The 16,443-nt window shown below is 41.9% G+C and overlaps 1 protein-coding gene across 5 annotated transcripts in view; it reads right to left on the bottom strand.

Annotated features, from left to right (window-relative positions):
* Positions 1–1,858: 1,858 nt before the first annotated feature.
* ZNF511 (zinc finger protein 511) overlaps positions 1,859–16,443 on the bottom strand; it is a 66,820-nt gene continuing 52,235 nt past the window's right edge. For 4 of the 5 annotated variants that reach the window (XM_056531211.1, XM_056531210.1, XM_056531208.1 and 1 more), the window contains exon 6: positions 1,859–2,161. In XM_056531211.1, coding sequence (XP_056387186.1) covers positions 2,092–2,161 — 70 coding nt within the window. In that variant the 3' untranslated portion in view covers positions 1,859–2,091. Of the gene's footprint in view, positions 2,162–4,156; positions 5,409–16,443 lie in introns of all 5 variants that reach the window. The other variant, XR_008846488.1, reaches the window with a different exon arrangement.

Here is a 16,443-nt window from a genome sequence, read left to right as displayed (position 1 = left end):
AGTCCCGCCGCCGCCGTCGCTCCTGGGGCCCTGATCCCAACATTAACGCCGGGGATCGGGGTCCCCAGCACCCGGGGTCCACGTCCCGCACCCGCTCACGTCCTCCGGAAGAGGGGCGGAGCGGGTGCGGGAGTGACACCCGCAGCAGGCGCCCTGATTGGTCGGCCGGGAATCCAGGCCGACACCTCACCCCTGCTGGCTCTGGCTGTTCGGGGCCGTCTCTGGAGACCCGATTGACCCGGAATCGCCGCAGATCGCTGGACTGAATTGTCCAGCGATCTGCGGCCTTCGCCGACATGGGGGGGCATAATGACCCCCCTGGGCGATATGCCGCGATGCCTGCTTAACGATTTCAGCAGGCATCGGGCACCGGCTCCCCTCCGACTAGCGGCGGGGGGCCGGGAATGGACAGGACGTACTCCTACGTCCTCGGTTCTTAAGGACTCGGAAACGGGGGCGTAGGAGTACGTCCATTGTCCTTAAGGGGTTAATATCATTTGTCAGCCATGTAGGATTTAGTTTTAATCGTTTATATTTGTTCCCCTTTGGTATATATTTAGCTGTATAGTTATTTAGAGTTGATTTAAAGATGTCCCATTTACCTTCTGTATCAGTATTTGACAACACCTCCCCCCAGTCTATGTCCTGTAGTGCAGCTCTCAGCCCAGGGAAGTTTGACTTTTTAAAGTTATATGTTTTTGCCTTCCCCGTCTGTCTTTGTTTTCTACATTTTAAATCAAAAGTAACTATATTGTGGTCACTATTACCAAGGTTTTCCCGCACAGTTACATTACCAACCAGCTCTGCGTTGTTGGAAATGATCAGATCCAACAAGGTATCACTTCTTGTTGGGTCCTCCACAAACTGGCCCATAAAATTATCCTGCAATAAATTTAGGACTTGTTGCCCCTTTGAAGTTTTAGCCAACCCCTGACCCCAATCTATGTCTGGATAGTTAAAATCTCCCATTATTGCCACTGTACTGGCAGTGTTGCCTCCAGCTGTTGTAAAACTACAGCTCCCAGCATGTCCACACATCCGTTATCTGTAGTTTTGCATACACTCAATAGAAATCTCCTATACTGGATACCAGTATGCTTTACGGCCGGTATCCAGTATGCTGTAAAATCTAGACTAGTCTGTCTGGCTACAAGACAGGCGATCCCTAGTGGCGGCTATTTTGAGCTTGAATTTCAGGTGAAAAAAAAAAAAAAAAAAATGTAACAGGTGTATATTGTGAAATGTCATATTATAATGAGTCCTGCAATATATGAAAATTTTTTAACAATGACAGTGCCTCTTTAAAGGAGTAGTCCAGTGGTGACTCAGTGGTGAGCAACTTATCCCCTATCCTAAGGATAGGGGATAAGTTGCAGATCGTGGGGGGTCCGACCGCTGGGGCCCCCTGCGATCTCCTGTACGGAGCCCCGACAGCCCGCGGGAAGGGGGTGTGTCGACCTCCGCACAAAGCGGCGGCCGACACGCCCCCTCAATACAACTCTATGGTAGAGCCGAAGCGCTGCCTTCGGCAATCTCCGGCTCTGCCATTGAGATGTATTGAGGGGGCATGTCGGCCGCCGCTTCGTGCGGGGGTCGACACCCACTATCTGGGCGGAGAGCCGGGGCCCCGTACAAAGAGATCGCAGGGGGCCCCAGCGGTCGGACCCCCCGCGATCTCAAACTTATCCCCTATCCTTAGGATAGGGGATAAGTTTTTCACCACTGGACTACCCCTTTAAATCTCTGGAAAGGAGGGTTTAAAGGCATGGGACAAGATGACCATATTCCTTTTTTCAAGACACACCACAGGTCTTCTAAGTGCTGCAGAGCAGAATACTGCATCTAATAGATAAACAAGTGAAATACTAGATTCATTTATTCAACATTTTATGACAATTTCTTACTTATTACATTCAGTTATGTAACAAATACATATAAAGTGGTAGTTAGTTGACAAAGTCTGTATCTTGTGGTTGCAGTTAAAAAAACTACTTATGTCTGATATTCTACAGCCATTGTAAGGTTAGATAGATTATTAGATATAGACATATAGCCAGAGTTAGTTTCAGTTTTCATTGTTCAATACTATGATCATTTCTTTTTCTTTGCATGCCTGAATCCTCTCATAGATCCACGTCCAAAGCAGATTGTAGAAGGCACCCTTCAAAAAATAAAAATAAAATAATTAATCCTAAAGCTCAAATAACGTCAAATGAAATATAATTTTGTTTTCCAATTGCTATTACATGGGCCACAGCTAGAGCTTGCAGTTTAGTACCAAGTGCCAGACAGAATGTGGCCTGGCCATTAGCACTAAACAACAAAATGCAAGCGCTTCTCACAATAAAAAACAGGATTTTTTTGGCCCAACTAGCAATTTGTAGTGACGTCACTCGCTACGGGACTTACAATCATCTTCACTCTGCAGCACACAGGTAGAGACGTCGCCGGCTGGGGCAGATCTCCCTGAAAACTGCATGGATTACTATACAGTCCAGTATCATCAGCAGAAACATTGCGCATACTGGAGGAATAGGATCGGACCAGAAATACATAGAGGCACGGGTGCGCACACACTACTGTGTGCTCTCATGCACATACGTATATCGGACAACAGAACAATTTGTAAGACCTCTGCTAGTGCTACTGACGGTCAAATAACTGTTTTGCATCTATTATTCTAACGGTTATACAGGGATCCATTAGATCGGCAATATAAGCTGCTGTGGGGCACATCATTACAATTTTTTTCCATAGCGCCAAGGTGTTAAGAGTATCCAGATTTGTAAATTACTTCATTTAAAAATCTTAATCCTTCCAGTACTTATCAGCTGCTGTATGATCCAGAGGAAGTTCTTTTCTTTTTAATTTTTTTTCTGTTTGACCACAGTGCTCCCTGCTGTCACCTCTGTCCATGTCAGGAACTGTCCAAAGCAGAAGAGGTTTGCTATGAGGATTTGCTCCTGCTTTGGACAGTTCCTGACATGGACAGAGGTGTCAGCAGAGAGCACTGTGGTCAGACAGAAAATAAATTAAAAAAGAAAAAAACTTTCTCTGTAGTAAACAGCAGCTTATAAGTACTGGAAGGATTAAGATTTCTAAATAGAAGTCATTTACAAATCTGTTTAACTTTCTGGCACCAGTTTAACTTTAAAGGGTTACTGTAGTTAGTAAGAAAATAAAATAAAATTGTTGAAGTAATTTGCCCTTAGACCTATAGCATAATAATATGCATGGGCTAATATGTAAAATATATTTTGATCTGTATATTATTGTAATGAGAGGCTGGAGCAAGGTGAGCTCCTCTCCCTCCCCCTCCCTTCAGTCATGAGGTCTGCACAAACCATTGCAAAGTTTTCTACCTAAATGCATGCTCTACATAACACTGATGCAGCCACGTGAACCTATATGGTGCAAGGACAGAAGAAAAACCTGCATTTTGTGCATGCTTTTTACAATCCTAAAGCACCTATATGGGGAAAATACACAAGAAATAAGTTCATAAAATATATATATTTTTTTTTTACAGTGCCTTCCATAGTTGGCCTGATGCTTTCACATTACTATCATCCAACCTTACTATACATTGTGCATTTTTATTTGCCAAAGTTTCGTAATCAATGGCTGTGTGTTGAGTTATTTTAAGGTGACAGCAAAAATAAAACATTAATATACAGGCTGTGTTCTTACTACTTTACATCGTAACAGAGTGTAATTTATTCATTGTTGTCACATGAAAAGCTATAATAAAATATTTACACATACTGTATGTGAGGGGTGTACTCACAAAAGATACTGTATATTTACAAAGAAAAAACAAAGAAAACTACCTTTTTTTTTTTTTTTTTTTTACAAGCAAGGTAAATTCCAAGGTAAAACCTAAGGAATATCATTTTGACCTAACAAGTATCATTAGAATACATACAGCGCTTTAGCAAGTAGGAAAATGGTTGCTGCCCTTGGGAAGCTTACAGGGTGTATTTACTTTGTGCAAATGAGTGGGTGGTTATATGTTGAAAATTGCCCTCTTGCATCCCTTTAAACTACATTTGTGTCCTCAAGATAAAGATGTAGGGGTGTGGCTTAGGCAGGGAGGTGTGAAGACGCAGTTTAAGCGTTAAAGTCTTTACAGCCAGCGCTACGTTACAAAACTTACCCCCATTCACAGCTCTCCGAGGGATGCCTCAACACCGCAGGGCTTCAGTACAGTCTACACCATGTCCTGTGACCCACCTGGTATCTGTTGCTCCTTCTAGACACCGCAGTCTGAAGTCTGTCAAGGTAGCATTCAAAGATGGCTTCCACAGCGGTATTGGTGGCTCAGTGACCTCTCCAGCACAGCTGGACAGATGTCCTTCACAGCAGCTCTTTCTAAGCCTTGAATGCCACAGTAAGTGCTTTCACAGCATAAGGGCCCTCAGCCATGACTCCGGCAGTGTGTGCTCCCCCAGCGTGGCTGGAGGCTGCTTCCCCGTATCCCGCACAGATAGCCTGTCAAGTTAATCCTTTCCAGTGTGGCTTTTCCTTCTCTTCACCTCCAGAAGTAGCAGGGCAGTATGCCTCTGTCACTGGGCATCTCCCTTAGCCCCAACAGCCTATGAGGCCCTCATAAGGGCAGAAACTACCTCAAAATTAATCCCAGCACTCAACATGCTTTCACACTACTATCATCTGATTTTACTATATGTTGTGCATTTTCATTTGCCAATTCTCTGTTGCTCTTTTTGTTATCAAGTTTGTCATTTTTGCACTTTTTATATTACGTTTCATATTTTAAATTGTATGTGAAGGGGACTGACCCCCGGATGTTGACGGCCTCTCGTTCTGTTCTTTTCAAAAGAAAAAAAAAACAAGCCTGAAGAATCACCCAACTAATCGCTTCACTACCTGACTCACTGCCTTTTCCATCTCACTTAAGTGACATACTCTATTATAAGCCTATGGAGCATATCTCCTGCTGTGAGACTGAGATGGCTGTGAGCCAGGAAAGAGGTACCAAGCCGAATGCTTCTTCAGGCTCATTATTGAAATCGATACTCAGACCACAACCTATTAAGCCTTTTGACAAGTATTAAATAGGCACTGTAATTTCAACAAACTTTGCATAAATAAGTAAATATAAGAAACTTTGCAACATATATTAGACAAAAACACTTTGTGTTATCAAGCTTCTTCGCTCTCCCCCCTCGCCTTTGAGACCGTATTCCACTCAGAAATTCAGCATAGTCCTGTGCCTTCAAGAAAAGTCAATAAATGTCTGCCCATCAGCTCTAAGAGAACTGCAAATTAGAGCTCAAGTCTGTGAAGCAGAAATCATCTAAAGAATAGAACAAAGTTATATAATCATCAGTAATAGTGCTGCTCTTCATGTACACACACACACAGGGCTGCATATCCTGAAATATCACCTAAAACTAAAGGAAACTAAGTTTTTGCAAATGACAGGGACAATTCAAGCATTTGATTAAGTTGTTAAGCATAACTGGCAAACTTGACCTCATATGAGGGAAACACAGCACATTTAACATAAACCTTTATGATGCATGGGAGAGGTGGCCACACATGTGTACTCACTATCAACTATGTTAAATAAGAAATGTGACAGAAGTATCAACCAGCCATTCAATATATGGTGATGCTGCCACCTGCTGGTGTTGGTCTTATCTAAAAACAGATATAATTTTTTTTTTTTTAAATAAAGACTGAAGTAAATTCAAAATATGATGCTGCTGCCACCTGCTGGTGTTGTTCAATTATGATCCAAAGAAGTATGACTGGCACCACAAGCTATAGTAAACAAACACAGTGCCTCAACTTTCCAGTCACAGCTATAAGGTCTCCGTGCAGGCCAACCCGTGGTGCTAAGACAACAGTACAGCAGTCCATATCCATAACAGGTAATAGAGAAGAACAATAATGGTGGCACTCTTGTATTGTGAAAATGGCAAGTCCTTTATTCACAGAGATAGAGGAACATAGCACACTACACTTTACTGTTGTGTGCTATGTCCCTGTCTCCGTGAATAAAGGACTTGCCATTTTCACGATACAAGAGTGCCACCATTATTGTTCTTCTCTATTACCTGTTGTTCAATTTTGTCTCATCTAAAAACAGTATTGATATTAAAAAAAAAAAGGCTTAAAGCCAAACAGAGACATGTCTCACGGCTCTCTACAATCTTTACCTTGCTCCTCAATTATAACGCGATTGTAAGTGAAAAGTAGATTATTGCCAGGAGGCACCGTGACTTACAAGTTGAAACATTGTTAAGTCCAGTTACAACTGGAATTAGAGTTTTCCACCAGAGTACCCATTTTTTTTTTCAAATCAACTTGTGCCAGAAAGTTAAACAGATTTGTAAAGGACTTCAATTTAAAAATCTTAATCCTTCCAGTACTAATCAGCTGCTGTATGCCACAGAGGAAGTTCTATTCTTATTGAATTTCTATCTTCCTGACCACAAATGGCTGTGGTTCATTATAACACTGCTGCTTTCTTTTTATGAAATGGCTTTTTTTTGTTGGCATTCCTTCACTCCAACTACAAGTCACAGGAAATCTTTAAGTGTGAGGTCACTTTTCTCCCTCCCTTACACGTACATCAGCCCACCCATTTCAGCACAGCTGAGCCGCCTTGCATGCTGTGCTGTGCTTGAAACTGCAATTCCATGCAGCCCTGTGAAGAATGATCTCCCTCCTACTCAGCGGTCATTCCCCCCACTGAAATAAAGACAGGCTCCCTTTCAACACCTGACTGGTGATATAATGTCTCGGGCTGCAATGCAACAAGGAAAAAGCAGAGACATCACTCATTTTGTATGCCTCTAATTTGGAACATAGGGGCAAAGATCACATAAGAATTGCAAGGCCAGCCATCAAACACAGGTACAGACAATATATTATGAACTACACTGACTTTACAGCTCGTGTAGTGTAGTCAAATTTATAAAAAAAAAAAATCCTGGAATACCCAGTTAATTTTGCTGTCCCCTCAAAATAGCTCAACACACAGCCATTAAGGTCTAAACCTTAGCAACCAAAGTGAGTACATCCCTAAGTTAAAATGTCCAAATTGGGCCCAAAGTCAATATTCTGTGTGGCCACTATTATGTTTCAGTACTGCCTTAAACCTCGAGCATGGAGTTTACCAGAAGTTCACAGGTTGCCAGTGAAGTCCTCTTCCACAACTCAATGACGACATCAATGAGCTGGTGGATGTTAGAGACCTTGCATTTCCCCCCACCTCCTATTTGAAGATGCCCCACAAATGCTCAATAGGGTTAAAGTTTGGAGACATACTTGGCCAGTCCAAAACCTTTACCCTCCACTTCTTGGTAGTGGTAGGCAGTGGTAATCTTGGAGGTGTGTTTGGGGTCGCTATGTTGTAATACTGCCCTGCTGCCCAGTCTCTGAAGGGTGGGGGATCAAGCTCTGCTTCAGTTTGTCACAGCACATGTTGACCATTATGGTTCCCTAAATGAACTGTAGCTCCCCAGTGCCAGAAGCACCCATGTAGGCTCAGATGATTACGCTCCCACCACCATGGTTCACTGAAGGCAAGACACCCCTACACACACACACACACACACACCTCTTCAATCTGATGCTGAGCACTCAACTTCTTTGGCCGACTATGATGTGGCCTGTTCTGAGTGAAACCAGTCCTGTGAATCCGCTGTATGAGGTGCCATGTTGAACTTTCAGTGACAGTATTAGGGAGTGTGAGAGCAATAACTCCAAAGACAACTGTTTCCCAATTACCTAAGATCTTGTAACCCTAACAAGTCACATGACACCGGGGAGGAAAATGGCTAACTGGACTCAATTTGGACATTTCTACTAAGGGGTCTACTCCTTTTTGTTGCCAAGGCTTAGACATCAATGGCTGTGTGCTGAGTAATTTTAAGGGGACAGCAAACATAAAACACTATTATACAGGCTGTGTTCTCCCTACTTTACATTGTAGCAGAGTGTAATTTATTCAGTGTTGTTGCATGAAAAGCTCTAATAAAATATTTACACATGTGAGGGGTGTACTCACAAGAGATAATGTATATTTACAAAGAAAAAAAAAAGAAAAAACATTTTTTTTTTCTTCAAGCAAGTTATACTGCACAAGTACATGCAGTCAACCCCTAAGGTAAAACCTAAGGCAGTGTTTCCCAACCAGGGTGCCCCCAGGTGTTGCAAAACTACAACTCCCAGAATGCCTGGACAGCCAAAGGCTGTCCAGGCATGCTGGGAGTTGAAGTTTTGCAAAATCTGGAGGCACCCTGGTTGGGAAACACTGACCTAAGGAATATTATTTTAACCTAATGAATATCATTAGAATACATACAGGGCTTTAGCAAGCAGGAAAGTGGTTGTTGCCCTGGGGAAGCTTACAGGGTGCATTTACTTTGTGCAAAGGAGTGGGGTGGTTATATGTTGAAAACTGCCCTCTTGCATCCCTTTCAACTATATTTGTGTCCTCAAGACAAAGATGTAGGGGTGTGGCTTAGGCAGGGAGCTGTGAAGATGCAGCTTAAGGGCTAAAGTCTACACACCCCAATGACAGCTCTCCGAGGGATGCCTCAACACCGCAGGGCTACAGTACAGTCTACACCATGTCCTGTGACCCACCGCAGTCCGACGTCTGTCAAGGCAGCATTCAAAGATGGCTTCCGCATCGGTATTGGTGGCTCAGTCATCCCTCCAGCACAGCTGGACAGATGTCCTCCACAGCAGCTCTTTCCCAGCCTTGGATGACACAGTAAGTGCTTTCACAGCATCAGGGCCCTAATCACTCTGGCAGTGTGCACTCCCTCAGCGTGGCTGTGGGCTGCCTCCGTGTCCCCTGGCTCCCGCACAGATAGCCTACCGGGTTAATTCTTTCCAGCATGGCTGGGTTTATTAGGTTTATTCATTCCATTATATGCACAGATGCATGGTACACGATGCGTTTCTGTGTATGCCTTCTCCATGGCATATGCCACAATGCCCTGTAAAGTTTTAACTGTACACAGTAACATAGTTCATAAGGTTGAGAAAGAAAAAGAAAAAGAAAAAAAAAAAAAAAAAAAAAAGCCAATCAAGTTCAACTTCTATACCCCTATTGAGTCCCTGCTTTGTTCATCCAGAGGAAGGCAAAAGAACCCACATACTAGAGGTAAAGATTCCTTCCCGACTCCAAATATGGCAATCGGAATAAATCCCTGGATCAACATTCTGGCCCAGATTTATCAAAGAATGTCTACGGTAGAGCTATTTTCCCATGTTTATTTGGGTGTTGGGTTTGACTAGCGTGCATCTTATTAATTAAGAAGGTGCAGCAGGATGATGAATTTTTCGCAGCTCCGCTGTGGTGGGAAAAGCTCTACCACATACACTTTTTCTAGACACTTGTGAGGGAGGGAAGTAGACACTTTCCCGGGTCCTGAATTTGGCAGGTTAGGCGTTTTTACTTACTTTCACAGAGCTGCCAGGACATTTTTACTTGCATTTTAGACGTTATAATCAAATTTGATTGTGGTGTTTAAGGGGTTAAAGCCATAAGGGGGCACCATCGTGATCAGTGATGTCTGGCATTAGAGATGGATCCTGGTGGCAGATAGCCGCCAGGACCACCCAGCTATGACCCACACTCAGCTCCTGAGCGCATGTCATAGAAGGGGAGTGGGACGCTGTCATCCACAAGAGTTTAAAGGTTGGTTGAATTGCGGAAGGTAGAAGTGATTCTCATGCCTACTGGTAGGTGGTGTAGCTTTGCGCCTAAAAAAGGACCTTTGCGCACAAAATGGCGACTTGACAAAAGTCGCAAATGATAAATACGTGACCACGGCATGGTAAAAAAAAAAAGTTCTACAGGTAGGCAAAGAGAGTGAAACTGTCTATATCAAAAGACGCATAAAAGTCACTAAATATGCTGCTTGCGCCTGAACTGTGCCAAAACAGACCATAAAAATGCTCTAAAAGCAATGATAAATCTCCCCCTCTGTCCCTATAAATCTAGTATCCATAACCTGTCATGTTATTACTCTCCAGAAATGCATCCAGGCCCCTTTTGAACTCTTTTACAGAGTTTACCATGACCACCTTCTCCGGGAAAAAATTCCACAGTCTCTCAGTTCTTACACTAAAAAAACGTAGTCTTTCCTCTAAACGTAGACGGTGCCCCTTGTTATAGATACAGTCCTGGGTATAAATAGGTCATGGGAGGGATCTCCGTACTGCCTCCTAATATATTTATAAATGTATTAGGTCATCCCTAAGCCTTCTTTTTTTCTCAACTAAATAACCCTAATTCTCATAATCTTTCCTCCCATTCCCCTTATTACTCTGGTTGCCCGTCTTTAAACCCTCTTCAGCTCCACCATATCTTTCTTGTACACTGGCGCCCAGTACTGTACACAGTATTCCATGTGTGGTCTGACTAGTGATTTGTACAGTGGTAGAATTATTTCCTTGTTGTGGGCATCTATGCCCCTATTGATGCACCCCATGATTTTATTGTCAGCTAGGCAGCTGCCCTACACTGGTCACTACAGCTAAATTCACTGTTTACTAAGACTCCTAAATCCTTTTCCATGTCAGTCGTACCAAGTGTTCTCCCACTTAATACATAATCCCAGCCTGGATGTTTCCACCCCATGTGCATAACCTTACATTTATCAGTGATGAACCTCATCTGCTACTTCTAAGCCCAAACCTCCAACCTATCCAGATCCATTTGTAACAATGCACTGTCCTCTATTGTGTTAACCACTTTACAGAGTTTAGTATCATCTGCAAAGATTGCTAGTTCTAGGGATGCACCTAAAGGGAAATTTTGGTCCCAAACTTTAAAATTTAGGCTGTTCTTGGCTGAAAAATGCATTGCCCCGCTCACTTTTAAAAAAATTTTTTTATATATAGTCTTTGTTACATTTCATTACTTTTTTGGGATGCGATGTAACAAAAATCAGGAATTGTTGCCTTTTGGAATTTCTTTTTTGGCAACCAGTTAAGGGACGGACATCGGAGCAATCTCCGATGTCCGTCATTACATGCAGATGTCAGCTGCTGATAGCAGCAGGCATCTCCCGGTTATGACACGGACCCAACCCACGGGCCCGCATCATGTCCGCTCATCCGACCCATGACGTACATGTATGTCATGGTTAGGGAAGGTGTTAAGCCACGCCCACCGAAATTATCAGCAGAAAATTCCCCTGGTTGAAAAGGCTGAAGGGGCCATTTTCAGCGATCAAAATTTGGTGCAGCCCTAGCTACTTTACAATACATCCCTCAACAAAGGTCATTATTATATAAAATAGCATAGGACCCAAAACTGACCCCTGTGGTACCCAACTAGTAACAGTCACCCAATCAGAATAGTACCATTAATAACCACCCTGTTTTCTTTCACTAAGCCAGTTACTTACCCACTTGCACACATTTTCCCCCAACCCAAGCATTCTCATTTAATGTACCAATCTTTTATGTGGCACTGTATCAAATGCTTTGGAAAAATCAAGATATACAACAGCCAGTGATTCCCCCAGGTCCAGTCTGGAGGTCACCTCCTCATAAAAGCTGATCAGGTTAATTTGACAGGACTGATCCCTCATAAACCTATGCTGATATGGAGTCATACATTTGTCAAGATACTCCAAAATAGCATCTCTTAAGAAACCCTCAATTTACATACAACGAAGGTTAAAGCGTACCCGTCAGATGCAACAAAATAAATTTTTTTAGATACATCACTCAGTACCTAATCCTGACCGTGTACATCAAATTCTTATGTGTTTAGCACATTTATTTTTTTTATTTATTACACTTTTAATTTAGCTCACTAGTCTGAATTCCTCTCAAAGGGAGGGGGCATGGCCTCACTGTGCAGGTCTCCGCCCCCTCCCTCAGTATGCTGTCTGCTCACATCTCCCCTAGCATTAGCAAAACTACAACTCCCAGCTTGTCCTCACTGACAGTAGCGGGACACAAGCTGACAGTGGGAGGATTTTTCCTCCAGCTGTGAGCCCTGCGCTCATAGCTGTCAATCAAGGAAGTGTGTCCATGACATAGGTGATGATGCATGGACACAGCAGGACTAGTATGTGTCCAAGCAGACAGGGGGCAGTTGTTTGACTGGCTTTTTCAGTATGACAGTTTTTCTTTAAATATAAGAAACAGGGGTCTGTTTAGAACATTACTTATCTCCCTTAGAAAGCGGGGGTGAATGCCATCTGGACCTGGAGACTTGTCCATTTTGATTTTTTGTAGACGGCACTGTACTTCCTGGGTTAGACAGGTGACCTGTACAGGGGAGTTTACCTTATCTCACTGTATTTTACATGCCATTTCATTTTCCTCTGAACACAGTGGAGAAGAATGTGTTTAATATTTTTGCTTTTTTCTGATCTCTGTGTCTAATTTCTTCCTCATCACTTTTTAAAAGGGCCAACACTTTCATTTTTAACCTTTTTTGCTTTATATATGTAGTCAAAGAACATTTTGGGGTTCGTTTTACTCTCAATGGCAATGAGTCTGTCTCCACTTTTGTGGCTTTTATCTGTTTTTTACATATTCAAAATTTTTCTCTATAGATTTTCAATGCTCCTTCACTGCCACTCTGTTTTAGTAGCTAAAATACTTTATTTTGTAATTTATTGCTCCCTTAACCTTTCTATTCATCCACATTGGTTTTCTTCTATTTCTGGCCCTTTTATTCCCATAAGGTATGTACCTCAAAAGTAAGAATTTAGAATATCTTTAATACTCACCCATTTAGTGTTAGTATTCTTGTTTTTGAGGACATTATCTAATTTTATATTGTTAAGGGCTTCTCTGATTTGATCAAACTTTGCCTTACTAAAGTTTATAAAGGTTCCCTTATTGAAGAACAAGTTATAATGTATTATATTATTATAATCACTATTTCCTAGGTGTCCTGCTACCTGCACATAAGTTACTCTGTCCGTTCTGTTGGTTAATATTAAGACCAGTAAGGCACCCCCTTTGGTCGGGCCCTGCACCATTTGGGAGAGATAAATTGGCTTTAGCTATAGTCAGAAACCTGTTTCCTTTATTAGATTCATAGGTCTCAGACTCCCAGTTTATATCGGGATAGTTAAAGTCCCCCATTATTATCACCTCATTCTGATTTGCTGCCTCGTTTATTTGCCCCAGTAATTGATCTTCTGCCTCTTCCATCATATTTGGCGGCTTATAGCAAAAGCCCATCAGAATTTTTTTTTATCTCCATATATTTCTACCCATAATGACTCCACATTATCGTTTCCCTCCCGTATATCTACCCGGAATGTGGCCTTCAGACTGAACTTAACATAAAGGCAAACTCCTCCCCCTTTCCGTTTTTTCCGATCCTTCCTGTGAGTTGACCGCCCAGTCACAGCTATCATCCAACCACGTCTCTGTTATACCGACTATGTTAAAATTTTCCTCAGACATCAACTCCAGTTCATCAGTTTTATTGGTTAGACTTTTGGCATTAGTCAACATGCAATTCAAATGTGTATGTTTTTTTTTCCTATGAAGCCTATCCCTATTAACTATTCTAACCTCTCCCTACGCTCCACTCCCAAGTACATTAATAAGTCCCAGCTCTCTATGTATATTATCTTCCCCCTCTATGTTGTAGCTTCCCTCCCCCAATTCCCTAGTTTAAACACTCTTCTGGCCATTTTCTCCCCGAGCTCAGCAGCACCTTCCCCATTGAGGTGGGGTAGAGCCTGTATCCGACAAAAAAGTTGGCCCAGGTCTTCATGAACCCAAACCCCTCCTTTCTACACCAGCCCTCCTACACCACCTGTTTACTTCTCCAACCTCTTTCCTACACCAGCCTTCCTACACCACTTGTTTACCTCCCTAATCTCCTGCTGCCTCTCTGGTGTGGCTCTTGGTACAGGTAATATTTCAGAAAATACTAACTTTCCTTAAGCTTGTGGCCTAAGTCCCTGAAATCATTTTTAAAGGACACTCCCCTTACTTGGTCATTGGAGCTAATGTGTACCATGACTGCTTGCTCTTCTCCAGCCCTACCCAGCAACCTGTCAATCTGATCCGCAAAGTGCCGAACTTGAGCGCCAGGAAGACAACACACTGTTCGACGATCCCAGTCTTTGTGACAAATTGTCCTGTCTGTCCCCCTAATAATAGAGTCCCCCACTACCAGTACCTGTCTGACCTGCCCTGCACTCCTCCTTCCCTCCCTACTGGAGCAGAAATCACCCTGGTGGTAAGAGGCAGTGTTTTGCTGCATTACTGCTAGCTCTGAAATGACATCCCCCTCATCTGCCAACTGGACAAACTTTTTGGGGTGTGCCAGTTCAGGACTAGCCTCAGTGACACTTTTTCCCTCTACCCCATTTTCTAACTGTAACCCAGCAAGCTACCCGATTGTCCTGCACCTCCATCCCACTATCCTCCCCCACCTCTACCCCCAGCGTGCTTGCTCAGTGTGCAGCAGACTCCTCTCCAAGTTGTAAATGCGCCTCAGTGTTGGCAGTTGCTCCTCTAGATCCAGGATCTAGGCTTCCAAATGAACAACTCACACACATCGCACAGCAATATGCAGTCTCGAAATGTTGTTCAAGGATTGCATACATCGTGCAAGATTTACAAATGACTGCATTTTCCAACATGGAGGACAGCTTAGTTTTGAGGATTGCGCAGATTAGTCAAAAACAGAAGTACATATTTTAATTAAACTCCCTGAATTTAAAGTCCCTTAAAAAGTACCTGTCACCAAATAAACTTTTCTAAACTAGAGCTTTAAAAAGCTGTGTATCATACCTTTATTCTTGCACACATAGTGCAATTTCCCAGCAGTAGAAAGTGGCTATTTCCCAACAGGTATGACATCACCTAAGCCTGGTGGGTGACCACTTCCCCCCCCTCACATCGTTGCTGTGCTGTGATGAATAAAAGACCTCAAGCTCTGTGCATCTTTCAGTGAGGCTCTGTGTAGCTGTCTATCAAGCTCAGTGTAGAGAAACACTTCCTGAGTTTGGTCTACTGCCAGGCTGGGATGAGACCAAACTTACAGTATTAATTGTGGCAGGGAACAGAACCTAGTGGCTGTCTATTCTATTACATTTTAAACATATTTATGTTGATAATCTTAAAAAAAAAGTGAATGGAAAAGGGTCTGCTAATTACACAAGTTTTAGTTGGTGACTTACTCTTTAAAGTCCCTTAGTAAAATATAATGTTAAGTAAAACCTATTGTGAATAGTGTAGATGTAAAAAAAAAAATAAAAAAAAATAAAACAATACTAATAATTAAAATTGCGGATTATTGGTCACTTCATATGACAGAAAAAAAATGAACAAAAAAGTGGGAAAATCCCATCAAAACAAAAATGGAACAGATAAACAGTAGATATGCAGTACAATTAGTCCTACAGACAAAAAGCACTATAGATGGAAAATTGATTTAAAATCCATAACTGTTCCAATTTTTTTAAAGGCAAGGAGGAAAAAAATGAAAAATCAAGGCATGCTTAAGGGGTTAAAGTAGTAAAGCATGTAAACATGGGGTTCATTTTAATCGTATTGATCCACAGAATAAAGAGAACATATTAGTTTTACTGTAAAGTGCACTGCGTAAATAGTAAACCCTCCAAAAGTTGCAAAATTGCATTTTTTTTTCAATTTCCCTTCACAATTATATTTTTTGGGCTGTGCCATACATATTATGAAAAATTCATAACGTGTTATTATGAAGTCCAGTTGGTCTAAAAAATGGTCTGTGGCTGGAAAGAATAAAAGTTATGGTTTGTAAAAGGAAAGGTGGAAAAAACAAATGCAAAAATGAAGCTGGCTGTGTCCTTTAAGGGGTTAACAAAAAACAACACGTTTTGGGCTGCGTTCGCTCTTTCATTAGGTGTGAATAGCAATGCTACAATTAACAATAAGTAAGTCAAACGATAGCAAGTCACAACTGAAGTGACAAAATGTTTAAGGATGCCAGATTCCAGCAACAATAAATACATCTTATAAAAACATATGACTGAAGTAAAATCAATTAATGCCTACGTTTATTTAAAATTTTTATATATATATATATATATATATATATATATATATATATATATATATATATATATATATATATTAATCAAACTAAATGTTTGTTTTTTTGCTGATCTCATATAGATCCTCAGGCCATAATGTGTTAACTTTAATCTTTTTGGATTTTTAAAATGAACACAGAGAACCTGACAAAAGGGCTAACAGAGCTCAGAAAAATGTTGTGTGTTGCTAATAAACATTGTTTGTATGAATTACCCTCATCATACATTTCACACTGGCAGCGTCAAAGTAGCTTCTGTCTTTTGTTCTTTCTGATCTCCTGGCTGTGTTGGACCCGAGGTCTTTGGGTCCTTTGCGGTCTGCTCAGTCGCACCCCTTCCGCACCTTGCTGCTGATAATAGACAGCTTGAATCTAGCTGTGCGGCC

The sequence above is a fragment of the Hyla sarda genome, chromosome 7, assembly GCF_029499605.1.
Source record: "Hyla sarda isolate aHylSar1 chromosome 7, aHylSar1.hap1, whole genome shotgun sequence".
NCBI lineage: Eukaryota > Metazoa > Chordata > Amphibia > Anura > Hylidae > Hyla > Hyla sarda.
The sequence above is the reverse complement of the archived record's forward strand: the minus strand, read 5'-3'. Positions and strand labels throughout refer to the sequence as shown.